The sequence below is a fragment of the Phacochoerus africanus genome, chromosome 3 (genome assembly GCF_016906955.1).
Source record: "Phacochoerus africanus isolate WHEZ1 chromosome 3, ROS_Pafr_v1, whole genome shotgun sequence".
In the NCBI taxonomy this organism is placed as follows: Eukaryota; Metazoa; Chordata; class Mammalia; order Artiodactyla; family Suidae; genus Phacochoerus; species Phacochoerus africanus.
In genome coordinates, this window is record NC_062546.1 from 29,187,606 (window position 1) to 29,210,269 (window position 22,664).

The 22,664-nt window shown below is 38.1% G+C and overlaps 1 protein-coding gene across 1 annotated transcript in view; it reads left to right on the forward strand.

The window, feature by feature from the left end:
* The first annotated feature begins 601 nt into the window (after positions 1-601).
* Positions 602-22,664, forward strand: part of RAD21L1 (RAD21 cohesin complex component like 1) — a 32,029-nt gene continuing 9,966 nt past the window's right edge. The window contains exons 1-11 of the mRNA XM_047770346.1: positions 602-688; positions 3,240-3,415; positions 4,586-4,715; positions 6,214-6,307; positions 8,508-8,614; positions 12,663-12,833; positions 13,899-13,994; positions 16,559-16,785; positions 17,024-17,123; positions 18,322-18,446; positions 21,035-21,130. Of these exons, the coding sequence (XP_047626302.1) occupies positions 3,272-3,415; positions 4,586-4,715; positions 6,214-6,307; positions 8,508-8,614; positions 12,663-12,833; positions 13,899-13,994; positions 16,559-16,785; positions 17,024-17,123; positions 18,322-18,446; positions 21,035-21,130 (1,290 nt within the window). The 5' untranslated portion in view covers positions 602-688; positions 3,240-3,271. The remainder of the gene's footprint in view (positions 689-3,239; positions 3,416-4,585; positions 4,716-6,213; positions 6,308-8,507; positions 8,615-12,662; positions 12,834-13,898; positions 13,995-16,558; positions 16,786-17,023; positions 17,124-18,321; positions 18,447-21,034; positions 21,131-22,664) is intronic.

Here is a 22,664-nt window from a genome sequence, read left to right on the forward strand (position 1 = left end):
GCAACCTCATGGTTCCTACTCGGATTCGTTAACCACTGAGCCACGACGGGAACTCCTGAATGATCTTTTTAATAACAACAGCAGTAATGGTAGTTAATATTTATTGAGCGTTTATTACTGGTAGGTTCTTTACATGCTTCATCTCACTTATTTCTTACAATACCCTGACAAAGTGCACTTTTATTATCATCATTTCCGTTCTACAGATGAGAAAAACTGAGGTTAAAGAGATCAAATGATCTCTTCAGGGACCCCTCACTCATAAGTGGAAGAGATGAGACTCCATTCTAGTGATGTTCAGAGACTAGGCAGAGGGATGAGACATTACCACCTTTCACAATTGTCCTGTAGGGACTTGGTCCCTGAGCAGGTGAGCTCCACGAGCAAGCCCCGCCCTTTGCCCCACCCACTCCTGCTGCTCCGCCCCCTCAGCCTGCTCTCTGCCCCGCCTCAGCCCCAGCTCACCGCCCTGCCCGCTGCCCCGCTCCTAGACACGCCCCTTCCCAGATGCCCCTCCTCCCGCCCCGCCCCAGCCGCAGCCCATTGCTCCGCCCCGCCCACCGTCCGGCAGCGCACTCCCTGACGCCTAGCACTTCAGGGGAGCAAGGCGTCTAGGATCGTAGGTGCTGACCCGGCGACTCCTCCATCCCGTGCTCCGGCGCACCTCGCCTCAGACCCCGCGCTGGAAGTAGGGCGCCTGGCGGGACTTGGGGGCTGGAGGCGGGCTGAGTCACGGTGGCCACCCTCATCACCACACCTGCCCCCCTAGGCTCCTCACCGGCGCGAGCCCTGAGGGATCTCGCCTGAGGAGAGGAAACGGACGTTCGCTGTCACCCCTCAGCTTCGGTGTTCTGAGAACCCGGCCTTCACCTCGGAGGGGTCGTGTGTGACGGGAGACCTTGGCGTTCGCTCTTTTCTCTTCACAGCCTCCCTCCCCTCCCCGCACCCCACCCCAGCGCCTCCCGTTCCTCGCCCCTCCCCCCTTCTCGGTCCGCAGAAACAGCGCCCCTGTGCCTCTCCCCCCACCCGCTCACCTCAGCGTCCACTCTCTGCCCCTTTGGCCCACCGCCTTCACCCCTCCTCTCCCGGGACTCTTTCCCACGAATTAAGGCCACCTCCTGGCTCCTAGTTCCACGTACTTTACTTTGCATAAAGTCAATTCAAACTAGAAATAACTCGCAGGACCTGTGGGGCTTTTTTTTGGGGGGGGGTTGTTCTCAGGAAAATCAAGTTTTCGGGAATGTTAAATCACAGGGTTGGTGGGTTGTTTTTTTTTTTTTTTTGCCATTTCTTGGGCCGCTCCTGCGGCATATGGAGGTTCCCAGGCTAGGGGTCTAATCAGAGCTGTAGCTGCCAGCCTAGGCCAGAGCCACAGCAACGCAGGATCCAAGCCACGTCTGCAACCTACACCACAGCTCACGGCAACGCCAGATCCTGAACCCACTGAGCAAGGGCGGGGATCGAACCCGCAACCTCAGGGTTCCTAGTCGGATTTGTTAACCACTGCGCCACGACGGGAACTCCTGTTTTGTTTTTGTTTTTGTTTTTTTTCTTAAAGTACATTAGTAATCGTACACCTGGGAGCAATGGAAAAAGATAAATTGAAATTTATTCCAAGTTACCAAGTCTAGCGCAGACTAGAAAGGAAGAAAGTGGAGCCAAGGCAGGCATAGGTCATACATATTAAATCTCTCGCCGACCCGTTGAGGAATGTGGTTTGGTAGATTTCATGACATTTTGGGCCCAGTGATTTGATTCTCAGGGCAGAAGTGGGTATTGATCAAAGTTCACCTAAATTTTTAATTCTGTGGCTGATTTTGCTTTGTATTCATTTGGTTCAGTTTTCTTTTATCAGATAAGAAGCAAAAAGATGCTTCTCTAGTGGCAGTTTAAGAATATTTTTTATCTAAGGAATAACTTGATTCTTCTCCAGAAGTCTGCGAAAGTGTTAATATATGCCTTTGCCTAATAGTGGAGCCTTACAGTGTTATTGAGGACAGTACAATTTGTAGAAATGTGCAAATTTTTGGTCTTTAAATGAAGGTTTTCTTTTACCCTTCTTATTTAAAAACATTCCACTTTGATTCTTTTTTTCTTCCTTTCTTCTGATTCTTTTCCTGTAGTTTCTTACTTTGATTTTTCTACTTTATGGTTCTTTGGTGTTCCATTATTTCAATTTCAAAAATTAACTTTTTTTTTTTTTTGGTCTTTTTGCCTTTTCTGGGGCCGCTTCCACGGCATGTGGGGGTTCCCAGGCTAGGGGTTTAATTGGAGCTGTTGCTGCCGGCCTACACCCGAGCCACAGCAACGCGGGATCCAAGCCGCATCTGCGACCTACACCACAGCTCACAGCAAAGAGGGATCCTTAACCCACTGAGCAAGGCCAGGGATCGAACCCACACTGGTTCCTAGTTGGGTTGGTTAACCACTGAGCCACAACGGGAACTCCAAAAATTACCAGTTGTTGAACATAGCATCTTAAAGAGAACAAAGAAATTCAATACCTGGATATAAATCAATGACCCAACACTTCTCACATTCTTAAGTTTTAGAAAAGTGATGACCTTTGCTTTTCTTAGTTTTGTCTAACATTTCCTATTCTATCATTTTTTCACTATTTCCATCCCCTGTTTTTTTCAGCCTTCCTCCTCTATTTATTTGGTCATATTAAGAGAACTCAAATCTTTTGTAGGATAAGATATGTAAAATGTAAGAAGGGGTCATTGATCAGAATGCATTTAAATGAGATGTGGTTCACAGTCTTATATAGAGCTGTGTCATTAGTTTATAGTTTTGTATGTAAAGAAAATTAAAAGTTTCTTTTTACAAGAAAATAATTTGAGGGAGTTCTCATTGTGGCTCAGTGGGTTAAGGATCCCACATAGTCTCTGGGAGGATGTGGGTTAAATCCCTGGCCTCCCTCAGTGGGTTAAGAATCTTGTTGCCACAAGCTGTGAAGTAGGTCACAGGTAGGGCTCGAATCTGGTGTTGCTGTGGCTGTGGTGAAGCCCTGCAGCTGCAGCTCCAATTCAACCCCTAGCCCAGGAACTTCCATATGCCCCAGGTGCTACCATAAAAAGAAAAAGAAAGAACAGAAAAGAATTTGAATTGAATTACACATTGAATTAGAAGGTACTCTGTTATTTAATAGAATTAATGAAAAATGCTTTTGCTTGCTGTAAAAATGCACTGAAAGATTTTTGTATCAAAATTTAAATATCTTTTAATGTTCTCTCTAGTTCATTAAAAACTACTGAGGAATACAGGCAGCATGTTCTACACACATGTGCTTATGAGTAAGCGAGGGCCATTGGCCAAAATCTGGCTTGCAGCTCACTGGGAGAAGAAACTCACTAAGGCCCATGTATTTGAGTGTAATCTAGAGATAACCATTGAAAAAATTCTTTCACCTAAGGTATGTTATTGATTAAAATTATAGTATGTATTTGCCATGACTTATGGAGAGGAAAGGAGTTAAAATACATTAAATAATGCAATACATTTCCAAGGAAATATTGCTTCCCAGATGGTCTTCTCTCTTTTAATTCCTAAATCATTTATTGTCTGAACATAAACATATATTTGTTTCTGTTGGTAATTAACTGTTTTATATGTTTATGATGAAGAGATTGAATCCTGAAGGATAGAGGCCATATCTTATACATATTTTGTGATTGTTCCTTATTCCCAACAAAATATTGTATATGTAGTAGGTACCAAATGAGTGTTTCTTAGAAAAATAGTGAGTGACTGAATAGGGAGAGTAGAAAGAAAAGAGGATTTAGTATAAATCAAAATATATATGAAAACACTTCATAAAGTACTCTGTTTATTATAAGACACTGTAACAAGCTATTAGAATTTGCATTAAAGAATTATTTTAATATTTTTATGGGCTAAGTTTTTCTTCTTGAGAGAAGGACGAATTATAATTGAAAACTTACTTGTCAGGCACTAGGCTAGACTTTTATGTTCATTAGTTTGCTAAATCTTCACAATGATCCCAAGAGAGGCTTCTTTTAGCCTCAGTGAAGTGTGGTAATTAAGAGCATGAATTTCTGAGTTGGTAAAATCTAAATTTAAATCCTCTCCATCACTTAATAGTTTTGTCACTTTGGGCATGCTGCTTATTGTGTCTGAGTCTCAATTTTTTCTTCGGTAAATACAGATTGTTGTCAAAAATAAATAAATTAATTAACGAAAAGCTCTTAGGACAGTGCCTGGCACTAAATAAGTGTATAATAAATTATAGCCATTAATTAATTGAAATTCAGGACAGTTAAGTGACTCAGCCTTAGCAACTGAGCCAAGGCTTGACCCCAAGTCTGTCTGACTGTAAAGTTTGTATTTCTTCCCATAAAACCAGTAATATCATACTTCACTTAAATGCCACATTAGATTATCTTCACTGAATAAAAAAGTTAATCATTTTACAAAATGAGGTAAAAGTTAACTGATTCACTTAAGTAAGAATACAAAATGTCTGCTTCATAAAGAGAATAAATTCTTATGATTTTGTAATTCTCAAAAAACAGGGTTTGTGATCTAATTTTTAATATTCTAATACTTTAAAAATTATTGAAAGGTGAAAATTGCACTTCGAACTTCAGGACACCTTCTTTTGGGAGTTGTTCGAATCTATAATAGGAAGGCAAAATATCTTTTGGCAGATTGCAGTGAAGCATTGCTTAAAATGAAGATGACATTTCGCCCAGGTATATGTGCAATATTGACTTGTCTTACTGCTCTTTTTTCCCTTCTGCATTTTTATTTTGGGTGGGCTCTTTTAATTGGCAGCACTCTGTAATTCTAGGGTAAATGTAGTGAATGTAAACTTCCTTTTGACTGAATCTAAGTTTCCACAGCTAACGAACAAAGTATATTATTTTCTTTGCTCTTTTCCTGTGCTGGCAGGAAGAGGTTATGCCTTCAAAAATTTGATAAGAAATATACTTACAGCTACTACGTTTGTATAAGAAACTGATATTCAGGTTTAATGGGTCACTTAGTTTGTCTTATCTGTTTTTGCCTTTATGAGATATATTAGAAATAGTGTGATTGACAGCACCTAGATATCAATAATTGTCATTGTTCTCAGAATTCTCAGGACTCTAAGTAGCATTCTATTTATGAAATACTATAGAAAATCTCAGCATTCCAAAGTGCTAGAGATTTACGTGTCATAAATGAATGCCTTCAAATAGTAATTTAATTTTAATTTTAAGACATTCATCATTTTCCACCTATGTTATGTTTATCTTGCCTCCCACACTAGACTGCAAGCTCCCTTGAAGGCAAATCTTTGTTGTATTTATTTTCTGAATCTCTTATAGTACTTGTCTCATTTCTTGCACATACTGTTCCTTCAATTAGTATTGTTGAATCAAGATTGACAAGGTTTTTTTCTTCGTTTAAAATATTTGTAGCATCTCTCTGTAGATTTATAATCACATCAAATTTGGTTCAAAGAAGTAAATTTGTTCATTATCTCATTTATATATTCTGTATATATTTATTGATCCCATATTTTGGGTGAAACATTATGTTGGGCTCTGGGATACAAGGACAAACAAAAATAAAATCCCTTCTGTTCTGGTAAGGAAATCAGATAATTAAAAGGGTTCTTAAAAGAATTATTATAATACTTATAGATTATATTATGAAGGAATAGGAAAAGAGTACTACAACAGAAAATAGCAGAAATGTATTTAAGTGAGGCTAGTCAGGAAAAACCTTTCTGAGAGGATAGAATTTAAACTCAGACCTGAAGAATGAGAAGCAGCCATGTAAGACGTCCTCAGGGAATAGCATTCTGGGGAGAGGGAACTGCCTTGAGGTGGCAAAATGATTGACTCATTCAGAGGGCAAAAAGGCCAGTATGGTTGGAGTATAGTGAGTGAGGGAAAGTATCATTAGATGATGCCAGTAGATTTTGTAGGGGTGCAGGGCCCTGATTAGAAATTTGGATTTTATTTAAATGTGCTAGTGAAGTCACTGAGTCTCTTTAAGTATGGGGTCTTCTGATCCAATTGTATATTTATGATATCACTCTGGCTTTTTTATAGAGAATGGACTGAAGAGGGGCAGGAGTGGATACAGGGAAACCAGTTAGGAGACAAAGTAATAGTCTAGTGAGGGAAAGTAGGGATTTCATTGGGAGTTTATTATATATAGCATCATGGCTTATTAAATGTGGTTTTTCCTTCTTTTCAGGACTGGTTGACCTTCCAAAAGAGAGTTTTGAAGCAACTTACACTGCTATCACATTGCCAGAAGAATTTCATGATTTTGACACCCAGAATGTGAAGTAAATTATTTATTTTCCCTCTATTTGATTTTCCTGATAGTTATTGTTTTTAATCTTCAGATTTCATGAATGCCAAGACTGTAGTACAACTGAAGTACACATTCAGTTGACAAAGACTTAAACTTAGTGTGAAATTTCAAAGTACAACACCGAAAATGTATCATCATGTTTGCTGAAAGTGGTTTGCAATATTAGCAGTATGTTCATTCATTGAGTATTTCTTGGGTGCCTTCCATATGCTAGGCACTGAGGAGATAGCAATGAAAAACATAGCTCCTGGCCTCATGAATCTTACATTTTAGTTGGGGGAGACAAATAATAAACAAATAAACAAGTGAATATGCAATATGCCAGGAGACGATACTCGTTAAGAAGAGAAATAGAAAATAATAGAAAGGTCAGGAAAGGCTTTTCTAATAAGGTCCAAACATGAACCTGAAGGAGGTGAAGGAACGAAGCATTCAGTAATGTGAGGAAGAATTTCCAGGTAGAACAAATGGAAAGGCACTAAGGCAAAGCATATTGGACACATTCAAGGAACAGCAATGAGGCAAGTGAGACTGGAGTGAAGTAAATGAAAGGCCCAGTGGTAGGAGATGAGGCCAGAGAAGTAGCTGGGGCTACAGATGATAGAAGGTGTCATAGGCTATAATAAGGACTTCTGGAGTTCCCGTTGTGGGTCAATGGGTTAAGAACCCAACATAGTCTTCATGAGGATGTGGGTTCAATCCCTGGCCTCCCTCAGTGGGTTAAAGATCCAGGCATTGCTGCAAGCTGCAGCTTAGATTGCAGATGTGGCTCGGAGCAGTGCTGCATTGGTTGTGGCATGGGCCAGCAGCTGCAGCTCCAATTCAATCCCTAGGCTGAGAACTTCCATATGCCACAGGTGCAGCTGTAAAAAAGAAAAATAAATAAATAAGGACTTTTACTCAGGGAACATAGGAGAGTTTTGAATAGGAAAGTGACTGGATCTGACTTGAATTCAACATGCTTCCTCTTGCTACTTACTAAAATGGGGAAAGGGCAGAAGCAGAGAGTCTGTGAGAAGATTATTACAATAAAGTCTAGGTGAGAGATGACAGTGTCTGTGGTCAATTCTTTTTTTTTTTTTTTTTGTCTTTTTGCTATTTCTTGGGCCGCTCCCGCGGCATATGGAGGTTCCCAGGCTAGGGGTCTAATCGGAGCTGTAGCCACCGGCCTGCGCCAGAGCCACAGCAACGCAGGATCCGAGCCGTGTCTGCAAGCTACACCACAGCTCACGGCAACGCCGGATCGTTAACCCACTGAGCAAGGGCAGGGACCGAACCCGCAACCTCATGGTTCCTAGTCGGATTCGTTAACCACTGCGCCACGACAGGAACTCCTTCTTTTTTTTTTTTTTTCCACTGTACAGCATGGGGTGTGATCAATTCTTAATCTTCATTTTATCAGTGTGGTAACAGTCAAATTGTGGATATAGATTTGAAGGTAGAGCTGACAGAATTTGCTAAGGATTGAATATGGCTTTAAGAGAAACAAAGGAGTGAAGGTTGACTATGATTTTTGGCACGAGAATGGAGTTACCGCTTAATGAGATTAGTATAACTAGAGAATGGCATGTTTAAAAGGGGCATGGTAAAGGAAGTAAATTAGGTTTTGGACACAAGTTTTGAGATGACTTACACATCCAAGGGGAGTAGGTAAGTAGTTGAATATCTGAGTCTGAAATTCAGGAAAGGTGTTTGGATGGGATATATAAATTTGAGAATTATTAGTGTATAGATGGAATGTTGGCCTGAGACATAAGAGATTCCTGAGGAAGTGAGCATAGATTTTTAAAAAGAGAGAGATCGGAGTTCTGAATGTTGAGTCATTCCTCATAGTTGATAGTCTGGGAGATGAGGAAAAAAATCAAGAGATAGTGGTGCTGCAGAAGCCAAGAGGAGAACGTGTTCCATGAGGAAGCGAGTGGACATGTATTTTCAAATGCCGTTGGTTATGGTAAGTAAGATAAGGATTGAGAATTGTCCATTGGATTTGACAACCTGGAGATCATATGCATGTATAAGGAACTAGTATTTGTAAGTAATACTACTGAGAAAATAAAAATCTCCTTTAATTTTGTACTAAAACCTTTTTTTAAGGGTGTTTGTTTTGCTGTATAATGCAAAATCATTGTGTTCTGTTCACATATTTTCCTCAATCTTATCTTTCTCCATAGTGCTATTGATATTTCAGAACACTTTACTCAGAACCAAAGCAAACCAGAAGAAATCACACTTAAAGAAGATTTTGGCAATGATCTACTTTTCCAAGCTGGGAGCTTTGGTGAGAATATTTTAAAAATTAAAATTACAAATCATAATCAATTCTATTTGCATTTTTGTATTAAAACAATGCCAAAGCCATTTCTATGCCAGTAAAAATATCTCTATATTAAATTTTTGATGTATAAATATAACAACCCAATAAATTTATTCTTGCCTTTTTTCTACTATAGATGTCAATGCCAACACTCAGTCTTAGCCTATACTTTTCTTCTTAGTACACACCTTTACTGAATATCTACCATATGTCAGGTGCTATCACAGGCACAGTCGATACAAAGTTTAAAGTAGCATTTCCTGCCCTGAAGGAGCTTCAGGCTGGGAGAGAGACATGCAAATAAACAGTTGCTACAGTTAACATATATACAAGGTTTTACACATGTGCTGCATATAAAGTTTTCAAAATATATATTTCTTCTAATAGGATATCAATTGTAAAATAACAGATTTAAAAATAGCTTGGGAGTAAGAAGGAAATACACACTAAATACACACTGATTGGGAAAGAAACTTGAACGTATTTTAGAATCGACGCTATGTGGTATAATTTAACTATATGGTATTTGCTCTCTCTCTTTTTTTCTTGGCCACACCCATGGCATGTAGAAGTTCCTGGGCCAGGGATTGAACCCATGCCACAGCAGTGACCCGAACTGCTACAGTGACAACACCAGATCCTTAACCTGCTGCATCATAAGGGAACTCCTATTTGCTCCCTTTTATGGCATTTATCACTCTCTGACTTGTATCATGATATTTATTGTATTGGTCTATATTCTGAAAACTCCATGAGGGTAAGATCTGTGTCGTATTCACCTCTGACTTTCTTATAGTGCCCAAGGCAGTGAGCGTAGGAGAAGGATGGCCTAAATGTTTTAGGTGGGGGAAGGTAGTCAAGGTAGTAAGTAACACTTGAGCTGCACCATAACCTCCTCTTCTCATCCTGACTCTTCTTCCATAATTTTTATGATCTATAGCTGTGTTTCCCAAATAATCTGTGGTGAAAAACTAGTTTTATAATTTTGTCAATTTCCTATCTGTCATGCAATGATACATTTGTAAAATACAATAAAAATTAATTACTAGAAAAATTAAAAATTTAAAAATCAACATATAAGCCTCAAGTTTTTATTAGATCCAACATGTATAAATTACTCTGTGATGTTGGATTAAAACCTTATAAACATTTACCTCTGGAGTTCCCGTCGTGGCGCAGTGGTTAACGAATCCGACTAGGAACCATGAGGTTGCGGGTTTGGTCCCTGCCCTTGCTCAGTGGGTTAACGATCCGGCGTTGCCATGAGCTGTGGTGTAGGTTGCAGACACGGCTCGGATCCTGCGTTGCCGTGGCTCTGGCGTAGGCCGGTGGCTACAGCTCGGATTGGACCCCTAGCCTGGGAACCTCCATATGCCCAAGGAGCGGCCCAAGAAATAGCAACAACAGCAACAACAACAAAAAAAAAAGACAAAAGACAAAAAAAAAAAAACCATTTACCTCTAAATTGGGTATTTACTCTGCTGTGGACCAGCACTGTACACAGACTATACCTCATGTAACACAGATTTCTTACTGGCTATTACCATAGACCTTGAAATGTAACACATTGGTAAAGAATCAATCATATTTCCTACTGCCCAAGACATTCTTTACACATTTTTCTATAAATGTTACTACTCTTCTTCAGGCCTGAAAATTTAGGATCCCCCCTCCTTTTTTTTTTTTCAGAAAGAGGAGACTTGACTTTTATTGAATAATTATTTGCCACATGTTTTAAAATAATTATCCCATTTACTCCTCAATAACACTTTTAACTATACTTTCTATAAGCTTCATACCAGTACTGATTTTTTTAAAAAATGGAAATGTGTCTTGTCTTCTTTCTACTTCTCTAACCACTAATGTAGTTAGTACTGAAGGCCTACACATCTTCTTCTAGTCTCTTCCCACATTTTATACATCTCTGCAAGAGCAGTTGTCCTTAAATTCCACTCTTTTTTCATATCACGTTTCTGTTCTTCAATGACTTGGGTCCCTATTCCCTACTAATAGACAACCCTGCCTATTCAAGGCCCTCTACCAACTTATGACCATCTTTATTCCATGAACTTTATTTGTTTTACATCAGTACTGACTTTTTCTTCTAGTTAAGCAAATATCTTTCCAGCCCACCAATATAATTTAATTGTCCTCAGGTCTGTCTTCTACAATTAGAAAAGGTGGAAAGAAAATATTCTGAGTAGACTGACAGATCTGGGTTTGAATTTGGGCTTTCTCTATTGATTTTCTGTGTGATATTGGGCAAATTATCTAGCTTTTCTGAGGTTTACTGCCCTATCTGTAAAATTAGGATACTACTAGCGATGTCACATAGTTATTACCCTTATTTCCTCCTTCAGTACTCTTCACTAAGTGGTTTTCTTTCCCTCAAAAACTAGCCCAAACCTAATGTCCTCTAAGAAATGTTTAATACTAATCCATCCTATTTTGGATTATAATATGAGCAAAAGCGTAAAATTATTTCTTTAATTCTTTGGTCTTATCTCAGATTCTCATGATGCTTAGTGCTCAGAATATAGTATTTGTTCATAAATGTTATTATCTTATTGACTAAGACTAACTATTCTTTTGGGAGCTATTAAGCTGTACCTGGAAGATGTGAATGTATTTTTAGTTCTTTTGAAAAAGTCCATCTTTTCTTTTGAGCAAAACTTTAGTTCAGTGTGATGAAAGTTGCCTTTTTTATCTCTTTCTTTTTTCTTTCTTTTTTTTTTTTGTCTTTTTAGGGCCACAATCATGGCATATGGAGGTTCCCAGGCTAGGGGTCGAAATCAGAGCTATAGCTGCCAGCCTATGCCAGAGTCACAGCAACTTAGGATCCGAGCCACGTCTGTGACCTACGTCATAGCTCACAGCAACACCGAATCCTTAACCCACTGAGCGAGGCCAGGGATTGAACCTGCAACCTCATGGTTCCTAGTCGGATTCATTTCTGCTGTGCTATAACCGGAACTCCTCATTTTGCTCTTTCTTTCCAGAAGATGTAGTCCTACAGAAGAATTTCCAGTGTGTGATATTTCATGATTTTCTTTACTGACTAGCACCAACATGGGTTGTTAGAGGAAGGGGGAAAAAGACCAACCTCTGACTTCTGGGGTTTCAGCCTTTTGGATCCAGATTCACACCCAAAGAAGGGAAAGAATATGCATGTGCTGACGGCCAATCTGGAAGCAAGTCAGTTTGGAGCCGGGAGTTCATTTATCTGCTGCTCTCAGTGTCTTAGGAGTTTTCTTTCATGAGTCTCTATTTTGCCAAAATTCTAACACTGACACTAAGACTATCTTTGCTGGGTTCAGATCCTGGGTGTCATTTATTAGGGTGTGCCTGTGTGCCTGTTATGAAGCCAATCTGTGGATATTTCCTTGTCTATACAATGAAGATTATAATACTATTTTCTACTGTATAATACACATAATAAGCACTCAGTTTGTATTTGCTGTCCAGGTCTTTTTTACTGCTGTATTTCCAATCCCTAACATATTGCCTAATACGTCATTCAATAAATATTTACTGAACAAATGTTGTAAGCCCATTCTTTAATATTTTGCCTAACTTTTCATTACTAAGAAGGCAAACATGCTTCTTTATTTTCCAAATACTTATTATGGACAAAGAGTTCAAGCAACTCTTCTTGAAATAATATGAAATAATACTTGTTCAAACGGGATATGACCCACCTAAAGTAGAATAAATAATTCCACTGCCAATAATAACCTTCTGGGAAGTTATTAAACTATATCACCACTAAAAACTCTATCTTGATATTTTGGCAATTTTTCCTTATTGTATTAGAAAAAAGCATTACACTATATATTCAGTCTTCACTGATTAGCAGAATGGCTTTAGTTGAATAATTCAAATAAAAATTTTTGCTCTCATTTTTCTCTGCAAATGGGGGAGCTATACAAGATGATATATAAATCCTAGCTTTTAACTTTAAAATTCTGTGTTTCTATGACAAACTCAGTATTAATGATGTATATTTATTTAGGGGAGGAAGCCGAAATCCTTAGAAGACATAGCTTCTTTGATGACAACATATTGCTGAATTCCAGTGGTCCTTTAGTTGAACATAGTTCTGGAAGCCTCTTTGGAGAAAAATCTCTGTTTTATGACAGTGGAGATGGATTTGGAGATGAAGGGGCTGCAGGAGAAATGATTGGTATGCTATCTGGTCATATAGAAACTGGGTACTTCTTTCAATCACATTACTACAAGGTGCTAGAAATTTTATTTGATCAAATTAGAATTTCAAGTATGTTTCTGTGTCATATAGGTCAACACATTTTTTATCAAGTTTTCAAAGCCTATGGTGTATTTAAACGTTTAGGCTAGGTCTAAGTAAATAGCCATCTGTTTAAACACATTTTCCATATAGGTTGTGAAATATTTGCTTTTATCCTCACAAATTCCTAGTTTTTAGAGAGGAAGGAGTGAGGTTAGTATGTTCCTTGCAAAATATACTACATCGTATAGCAGAAAACATCATTTTCTCTTTTTCTCTCTTTTTTGCTGTGCCTGCGGCATATAAAAGTTCCCAGGCTAGGGATCATACCCTTGCCACAGCAGTGACCTGAGTGGCTGCAGTGACAATGCCAGATCCTTGGCCAAAGGAACTCCTCAAACATTGTTTTCTTTAACGGAGCTTATGGGACAGTTGGCTATTCTAGAGGATCTATCCAGCATGTTACATTATCATTTTATATTTATAAAGTAATCATAGAAATAGGGTAGACAAAAACTGGGAAATCCAAATACACATAATTTTAAAGATATTGGCCATTACCTATCAAATCTTTGTTAAATTCTCTAGTTTACAGTTAAAGTCTGGTTATGGTAAAGTTTTTGAAATTTGAAAACTCAAAAAACAGTGACTCTACCTTAGATTTCTACCAGAAGAGTTTGAAAACTTTCACTTATTGATTTGAAATCCAAACATGGCTTTGTACAAGGCTACTATCTTGATATTAGTTTAGGGAATTATTTCCTGAAATTAACATGTAAAAATAGATTTTTTAATAAAGGAAAGGAAATTAAACATATAAAATTCTATGTTATATTCATGAGATGTGGTAGTCTATATAACCAATCAAATCTAATTAAGTGGGGTTCACTCATTTTTTTTTAATCCCTTCACAGCTCTTTGTATACAATAATGTCAAGTGTTTAGTGAACAAATGGCAGATTCAGTTCTGTATAACAAAAGTGTTTATTGTGTTTTTTGAAGACAATCTGTTGCAAGATGATCCAAATATCCTGCTAGAAGACATGCATTTGAATAGGGAAATTTCCCTGCCTCCTGAGCTTCCCAATACAATAGTGGGTATGTTGGAATTTTCCTTTGTGTAGAAAGTGAACAGACAGTAATATTCAAATTAAGTCTCAAAGCTTAAGGGTTTAAGTAGCACAATAGTACAGTGAAAGATAATAAAGAATCTTGTCTTGGACTCTTCCTGACTCTAGATGATAAGGAAGAGAAAATAAGTTTCTGATAAAGGTGTAATGATGGATATTTAAACAGGGGTGGGTTTATGTTATGAGAGCGCATTTAAATACTTTGCCAAAATACCCTATTTTTGAATTATTAATAAATGTTATGTGGTAAAAGCATTATTAATATTTGACATGAAGATTATTATCATCAGTGTTAACATATTAGTATTAATATGGCTTGACAATCTACATGCAGTTTAAGAGAAATTACAAATATAGGAATATTTTCTTTTTTTCTTTTTATGGCCGCACCTGCGGTGTATGGAAGTTCCTGGGCTGCATCTGTGACCTCTGCCACAGCTTGTGGCAATGCCAGATCCTTAACCCACTAAGTGAGGCCAGGGATAGAACCCACATCCTTATGGACTCTATATCAGGTTCTTAACCCACTGAGCCACGACAGGAATGCCTATGGATATGTTCTGCTTGAAATTCATGTGAAAGTATCTCAGTTGATTTTTCTTAAGAATTAAAAGTACAGTTATTCTCATTTTGATTTTTCACTCTTTTCAATGTCACATTTGCTTTCTAACACAGAAATAGAAACTTAAGATGTAAAAAGAGGCAGGCAATAAAAAACTAGTTATGTACGGTTCTTTATGGGTCAACTAATTATTAACAGAATACAAATTTGTATCAGTCATTTACTGTGGTTGCTACTATTGTTTTCACTTCTGCTGTGACTGTAACCCAGCCTTAGACGTCACAGGTGCAAAAGAGGGTGATAATACTTGACTCACCTGGTCACTGTGGGTCCCAGACCATATAATCTCTGAGCCTCCTCAACTCTATTAAATAAATACATGATTCTAAGAATTCATGTGTGGCTCTGGTTAGCAATATAAATCTACAGTTAGTTTATCTTTCCCTTTAATTCTCATATAGTCCTTTAGCTTGCAACATAACCATTATTTTTTTTTATAAATCCTTTTATGGCAATGTTGACTAGTAGAACCAGATAATCCGGAGTGTATATGCCCACCTGAAAATGAAAAAATGGATGAAACCACATTATCAAATGAAGAGGAAGGATTTACACTTGAGCCAATTGATACTTCAGGTCAGAGTCATTCATGTTTTTATTTTTATTTTTGATGCACTACAATTTTATTTCTGAGATAGCTGAATAATTCTTAAAATATTATAGGAGATAGTCAATCTAATGATAACATTTGTAATACAATAAAGGAAGAGTGTGAAGAAATTTGAGATGATCCTTTCACTATATTCAGTCCTGGTCAAACCATCTATCCAGTTGGGAAACTGGAAAATTTAAAGCTGAGTTCAGTGTCAGGAGCTATTAAGCCATTATTCTATGTTGGGCCCAGAAAAGAAGATGGCATAGTTCCTACTTTTTAAATCTTCTTTAGAAGCTTACAATCTGATCAGGAAGATAAATATTCAAATGAATACAAAGTAAGACAAAATAATAGGACCAGAAGAGAGGCACTGAATATGAAACTAATATATAACTAGACCTTTGAAGAATATCCTAGTTTTAAGTGGTGTAATTGATATGAGTTTCAGTTTATAAATGCAAGGCATGCAAGGAATAAAGCATTCAACTTTTTCTTCACCAAATTCAACTCTAAGCCCCCATCCTACTTGCTTGGCAAGGAATTCAATCTGCTTAGCTCCCCTGTCTGCCCTGAGCCGTGTAGTATCAAAGTTTGGGGGAGGGGTATTGCAGGTGGACGGGAACCTCTGGTCATCAGCCACACCAGTTTTTGACACTGTCTCAGCCTGCATAATGTCAGGGGCCATCACATAGCCAGCTGCTCTGGGATCTTGTCATGTTTTCAGGATATTACTGAGGCACATCAGCAAACAGTTTCCTTCTGGCTCAGTCTGATTTCAGATCACCTGTTCCATGAAATCTAACCTCCTCCTTCCCCTTTTGCATCTTTATTAAGGAAAAACTTGACTTCTTCTGTCTACCTGGCAAAATTACTTAAAGAAGTGAAATCCCATTGGTCTAGGTACCTACTTGGAGTTTGTATACGAGTTTCAATGGGAGAGGGAAAAATACACTGGGCAAATATAAAGTAATGTTTCAAAGAGTTACCCTGTTAGGTAGATATTTTAAGGAATCTAAAAACTGAGTGACTTCCTTGTGAAATATACTCTCTACTCCACATTTCTCGGTTGTCCACTTAACTGGGTCAAGAGGGGCCGTCCTAAGCACTTTGCAAAATGTGTCAGCTATTGGCTACTAAGAAATACTAGCTGCGCAAAAACCTTATAAAGCATAATTTTCAATAGAGAGAAGGGAATTTTCTTCCTAAGGCAACTCTGTAGGTAGTCTTGTGGACATTTCTGAGATGTGCAGTGCCTAGAATATCATTTTACAAAGCTATACAACCAGTCACATTTGTACCTATTTCTTATATTTAGATATTGCTGAAAAAAGAAAAGGCAAAAAGAGGAAATTGCTCATAGATCCAGTCAAGGAGATCAGTAGCAAAATTATGCATAGACAGCTTACTTCCTTTACGGACACACTCATGGTTTTGGAACTTGCACCTCCTACCCAAAGACTGATGATGTGGAAGAAGAAGGGAGGAGCAGATACACTTCTGTCAACTGCTGCCCAGGATTTGATTCATGCCGAACTAAAAGTGGTAAGTTTCCACCCTTTTACATGGGTGTGATGTTTGGTTATAAATAAATAAATGCATATTTATATTCATATATACAACAGAATTTAAACTTGTGAAAAATACTCCCTTACTTTTGAATTAATTTGCTGGATATGTGTGTACATAAATTATAGTTTTTACTTTTTAGCATATGTGCTTGTATTTTGCTGCATTGCTTTACTTATACAAAAATCAGAAACAAAAGTGTATATTTTTACAGTTGTTTACACAATGCTTTTTGTCCTCTGGCTTTAAACTTGGAAGAAAATTGATGCAGAAGAAGTCAGAAAGGGAAGAAATAGGAAATGAAAACATCGTAGGTGAGACATCCTAATTCTGCTGGTGTTGAGGGGAATGTTGTAGAAACAAAACTTTCATTTTACATTTCAAAGTAAAGATGGCATCCAATTCCGTATTCCCAAGTATAAATGCTCTTAGAATTATATTTTTTGTTTTCTTTTTAAATGATTTTTATTTTTTCCATTATAGTTGGTTTACAGTGTTCTGTCAATTTTCTGCTATACAGCAAAATGACCCAGTCGCACACACATATACATTCTTTTTTAGAAGAGTATTTGAACCTAAAAGAAATTGTTACATCAGCATCACATTTTTCTAATATGCAGATTAATTTTTGTCTAACAAGCTATCTTATGTGGACTCTTCTTAATCTCATTCTTTCCTACCTTCCCCACCTCCAACGGCAGTACTCACAAGTCTTCAACAAAGAAAATGTTTATATCTAGTAGGATTATATTTCACTCTAAGACAAGTACCATTAAAAGCCAGTTAGTGATAAGAATAGCATTTAAACAATACAGTTAACCTGAGACATAAGTCATTTCCATCCACAGAGGATACATGGAATATTAATATGAATAGTTAACTACTACTGTGACTATTGTAAAGGAATTATAGGGAGTTCCTGTTGTGGCTCAGAAGGTTAAGAACCTGACTAGTGTTCATGAGGATGCAGGTTCGATCCCTGGCCTCACTCAGTAGGTTAAGGATCCGGCATTGCCGTGAGCTGTGGTGTAAGTCTCAGGCACGGCTCAGATCCCATGTTGCTATGGTTGTGGCATAGGCCAGCAGCCATAGCTCGGATTCAACCCCTAGCCTGGGAACTCCCCTATGCTGCAGGTGCAGGCCTAAAAAACAAAGGAATATAAAACCAATTTATGCGGTAAGTGAACCTCTGTTTCCTGAAGGCATTAAAATTTGCTGAACCATATACCAAGATGGGCTTGAACTATTCATGTTGTCTTGTGAGTGAATGTGTGGGAACAAGTGTGGAGGAGACAAGTGATGGAAGATGGGGAGCAGAGGTGATAAAGAGACAGATGAGGGGAAAGGGAATATAAATATGTGAGACTTGAGGTGCTACAAGAAAGCTCGTACACCCTTAGGCTCTTGAATTCTAAGTTGTCTGTTAGAAGCTTTCTTTTGTAACAACTATATCCTGATTTTTAGTTTGAAAGATATTTTGGTGAAATCTTTTCTACTTCCTTAATAATTCAGAGACCTCCATGATGAAAGGGTCAAATTCCCTGGAAGAGTTAAGTCAATCCTCAACTTGGAAGGAAGAAATTGATGGATCTAAGTGTAGCTTTCACAAGGATACCAATAAAAATATTAACTCCGATGTAAGTTAACCAAAGACAATCATAAATATATTACTATCTTCCTGACACAGATACAGCGAAGGAACATTGAGACTCTGGTATATCTTCTTAACATTTATTGTTTATATTTGATCTTATGTTACTCTATAATTTCTTTAGTATGTAGCAGTATGTTTTAAAGGGTAAAACATGATTTCCATCTGCAGAACAGTATTTTCTAGAAGTTTATGGTAGTAAATCACAAGGTAAGTAGTTTCATACTGAAATAGTATTTTGCACGGTACACTGAATAGATGATTATACCTGAACCTGGTTATATACTGAGGCCTTACATTAGGTATGTCATGGAATCCTTTAGAACTCTAGACAATGACACTTATATTTTGCTTCTGATCATAAATTCACCCATCCCACCTCTAAGAATGTGTTAGAGCCACCATTTACCTTAGCCTTGAATCTGAAAGACTATCTAAAGATCTATGACCAAAACAAAAACTTTTTAAAAAATTTTATTTGAAGACATAATTTTTATTTAAAAATAGTTATTAAAAAATGTAATTGGAAACAGTGTGCTTGAAAATATCTTCCCAATGTCACTTTATTGACTGTACAAGTGTAAATATTATAGCCACACCAGATAAAAATAAGCCAGTGCTTTTCTGGTTTGTTCCATCATCATTGTATTTTGATAACCACTCAGGGAATTCAGAGTCAATCCACAATGAAACTGAATGCCCTCAGAAGGAAAGACATTTCATAATGCATTAAAACAGAATGTGGAATTCCTGCTGTGGTGCAAAAGGGATGACACAGGTTCCATCCCTGGCCCAGCACAGGGGGTTAAGGATCTGGCATAAGCTGCAGTCTGATCCCTGACCCTGGGAACTCTATGTGCTGTGGAGTGGCCAAAAAAGAAAAACAAACAACAACAGAAACTAGAATTTTTTTTTTACTAAATATTTGCTCATATACTGAATATTGAGATACTGTGTTGCCAGTACTGCTGTCTTCCTTATTTGGGCTCCAGCAATTCTTAGAGTGCTAAAAATTATGATTAGACAAGCTTGTTTAGTTTATAATTTTTGTAACATATTAACAAAATAGGTTTTTCTGAAGTGCTTGAAGTAAAGGAAAGAGATTGACGCCCTGGTTCTTTAGAACATTTTACTCTTTTATCTACTCCCTATGCTTAAGCTTTAACCTTCAATTCCATTTTTTTTTTTTTTTTTTGGCTGCACCTGTGGCATGCAGAAGTTCCCAGGCCAGGGATCCAACCCCAGCCATAGCAGTGACAACCCCAAATCCTTAACCACTAGGCCACCAGGGACTCCTTCAATTCCATTCTTTTTCTTTTTTTGTCTCTTTGTCTTTTTAGGGCCGCACCCGTGGCACATGGAGGTTCCCAGGCTAGGGGTCTAATCAGAGCTGTTGCCGCCAGCCTACACCAGGGCCACAGCAACACCAGGTCAGAGTTGCATCTGCGACCTACACCACAGCTCTCGGCAACGCTGGATCTTTAACCTACTGAGCGAGGCCAGGGACAGGAACCTGCAACTTCATCGTTCCTAGTCGGATTCGTTTCTGCTGCGCCATGACAGGAACTCCTCAATTCCATTCTTATCTGCTTCTGAAAATGGTCAACAAATGTAAAATATAGTCAGGAATCACAGTCAATTTGAATGGACAGAAAAATACTGATTCTGATTAATCATTTTCAAATCTTCAAAAATTTAAGCAATTTTTTGTAAATTAACTGCACAATTGAGAATATCTAAAATGTAGAATATTCATAGAAATTAAAAGGAAAAAATATGATAGGGCTCCAAAAACATATATAATAAAGAATAAAATGTAATCCCTGACACTCACGAAAATTTTAAAAAGCTAATGTGAAAAAATTAAGTAAGCTATGTTGTAGGAAGCGTCTAACTTAATCACAATCACAGATGACAGCTGGGGAATGAATCTTGGCGGCAAGTTGAGGGTGAAAAAGGGGCCAGCAGCCTCCATAGCAATGAAAGGGGGGGTTGCTAGGGAATGGAGAATATCTGGCTTTCTCTTTTTCCTTCTTCCTTTATGTCTTCATTCCCCTTCCAGAAGACACGGTTTTCTTCCCTCTTGCCAGTGGCAGCTCCAGCAGCAAGAATCCTGACATGGCCCTTGGTAGGGATATTAAAATCCCTTCTACCTTTCTCATTGTCTCTTCTTGCAGTTCTCCTTCCTCTGCCACCTGGTTCTGGCATGAGAACAGAGGTAGGGGACCAAGGCAAAGACAAATGCTTCACAGAAAAGGGGGTTTCAGCTGCACAGCAGCAGAGACCTTTGATATGAGGTTTGTACTGCTGAGGAACATAGGGAAAAGGATAGGTAGCAAGGAGAGCGAGGCAAGTGTGTTGTTTGTGGGAGGCATAAAGAAAACAGGAATATTTAAGTCAGGGGCTGCCTCTCTGGGATATTTCAGAAATAACATTTTGAGAATGCAGGTCGTATTTTCAATTAGTTTTAGAAATGAGCATTCATGTGATTAAAGCATTTAACAAAATGAGATCATCCCTATGATGACTGCAAGTACTGTGATGACTTACCTATGTTTCCCTAACTTGCTTTAGCAGGATATTGTTGAAATGGTCTCTTCAACTGCTGAGGAATCATCTTTAATGAATGCCACCCTGGCAGAAGAAGTTGAAAACTGTCTAACTGAATTGGTAAATACATGTATAGTCTCGAGAATGTTCTTAAAAACTTTTTTCCTAAAAACTTAACACCTTATCTACCTAAAAATTCTTTTTAGAGCTATCAAATTACTCTCTAAAATTACAATTTAAATTTGTGATCTTAACAACGAAGTTTATGAGTATATTGATAAAACATGTTCAAAATTGCTTTAATCTTTTTTGTTTATTTTGAAACTTCAAGTAATTTTTAAAGAATGGTATGGGATCCTTATCCTTATTAATGGGTTAAAAATGTTGGAAATCATTGTTTCAAGTTATTCTTAAAACATCTCTAAAGAAACAGAGATATAGGTGTATATCCTAGGGCATTTGAAATTTAATTTTATTTAAAGAAAAGTATATGGACATTATTTCCCAAAACATTATATGGCTCAAGGTCTATAAAAGAGAATGGTCTGCTCACAGGGCCACAAGTCAGTAGCAAAGCCAGAGCTGACATCCAACTCACCTGACTCCACATAGATTACTGTTTCATTTGTTTCTCTAGTCGTTATTCCACAGTACTGAAGGCATTTTTAAGATTTTTTTTTCCCCTAGGGCCGCACCTGTGGCATATGGAGGTTCCCAGGCTAGGGGTCTAATCAGAGCTGTAGCCTCCCGCCTACGCCAGAGCCACAGCCACTCGGGATCCGAGCTGCATCTGTGACCTACACCATATCTCACCACAACACCAGAACCTTAACCCACTGAGCAAGGCCAGGGATTGAACTCACAACCTCATAGTTCCTAGTTGGATTTGTTAACCACTGAGCCACGGTGGGAACTCCCATTTTTAAGATTGTAATGAATTTTAACAAAAATGACTTAGTAAATAATATCAAAATACCTGCTAATGCCTAATGTTTGTTTTTAAATAAATCATCTTTACAATGAGTTCCAAGATGGTTAAACTGTTTTTTTCATATGTGGAAACAGAATGAATTCTCTGGAAAATCTAGGACAGAATAAATACCTGAACTTTTTACCTGAAACTTTCAAACAGCTGAGCCAGAGGAGGGTTGAGTCACTTTCACCTTTCTCTTTGCTTCTAGACACAGGTTATTTTCATACATGGTCAAGCAAACCACAACATAGCACAAGTTCAGCTGTTTTAATAATCCACTGGGCTTTCCACACAATGGACTCAGCTGTTGGGTGTCCAGATAAATCAAGTGGACAGGCTTCAGCAAAATGCACAAACTATTTTTCTGAGCCTTTTCCTGGTTAGTTGTGCAAGATAGGTAAAGCTGCAGTCTCATTGATCTTTAACAAAAATTGGGCCATTGCTTTTTACATTTGAAAAATAGCATTTGTGTACTGAACAATAAAATAAACACTAGTAATTGGGTAAACTCATTGATCCAGAACAGACCGAAAAGGAATAAACTTTTTTTTTTAGGGCTGCACTCGTGGCATATGAAGGTTCTCAAGCTAGGGGTCCAATCAGAGCTGTAGCTGCTGGCCTATACCACAGCCACAGCAACTCAAGATCCGAGCCACTTCTGCAACCCACACCACAGTCCAT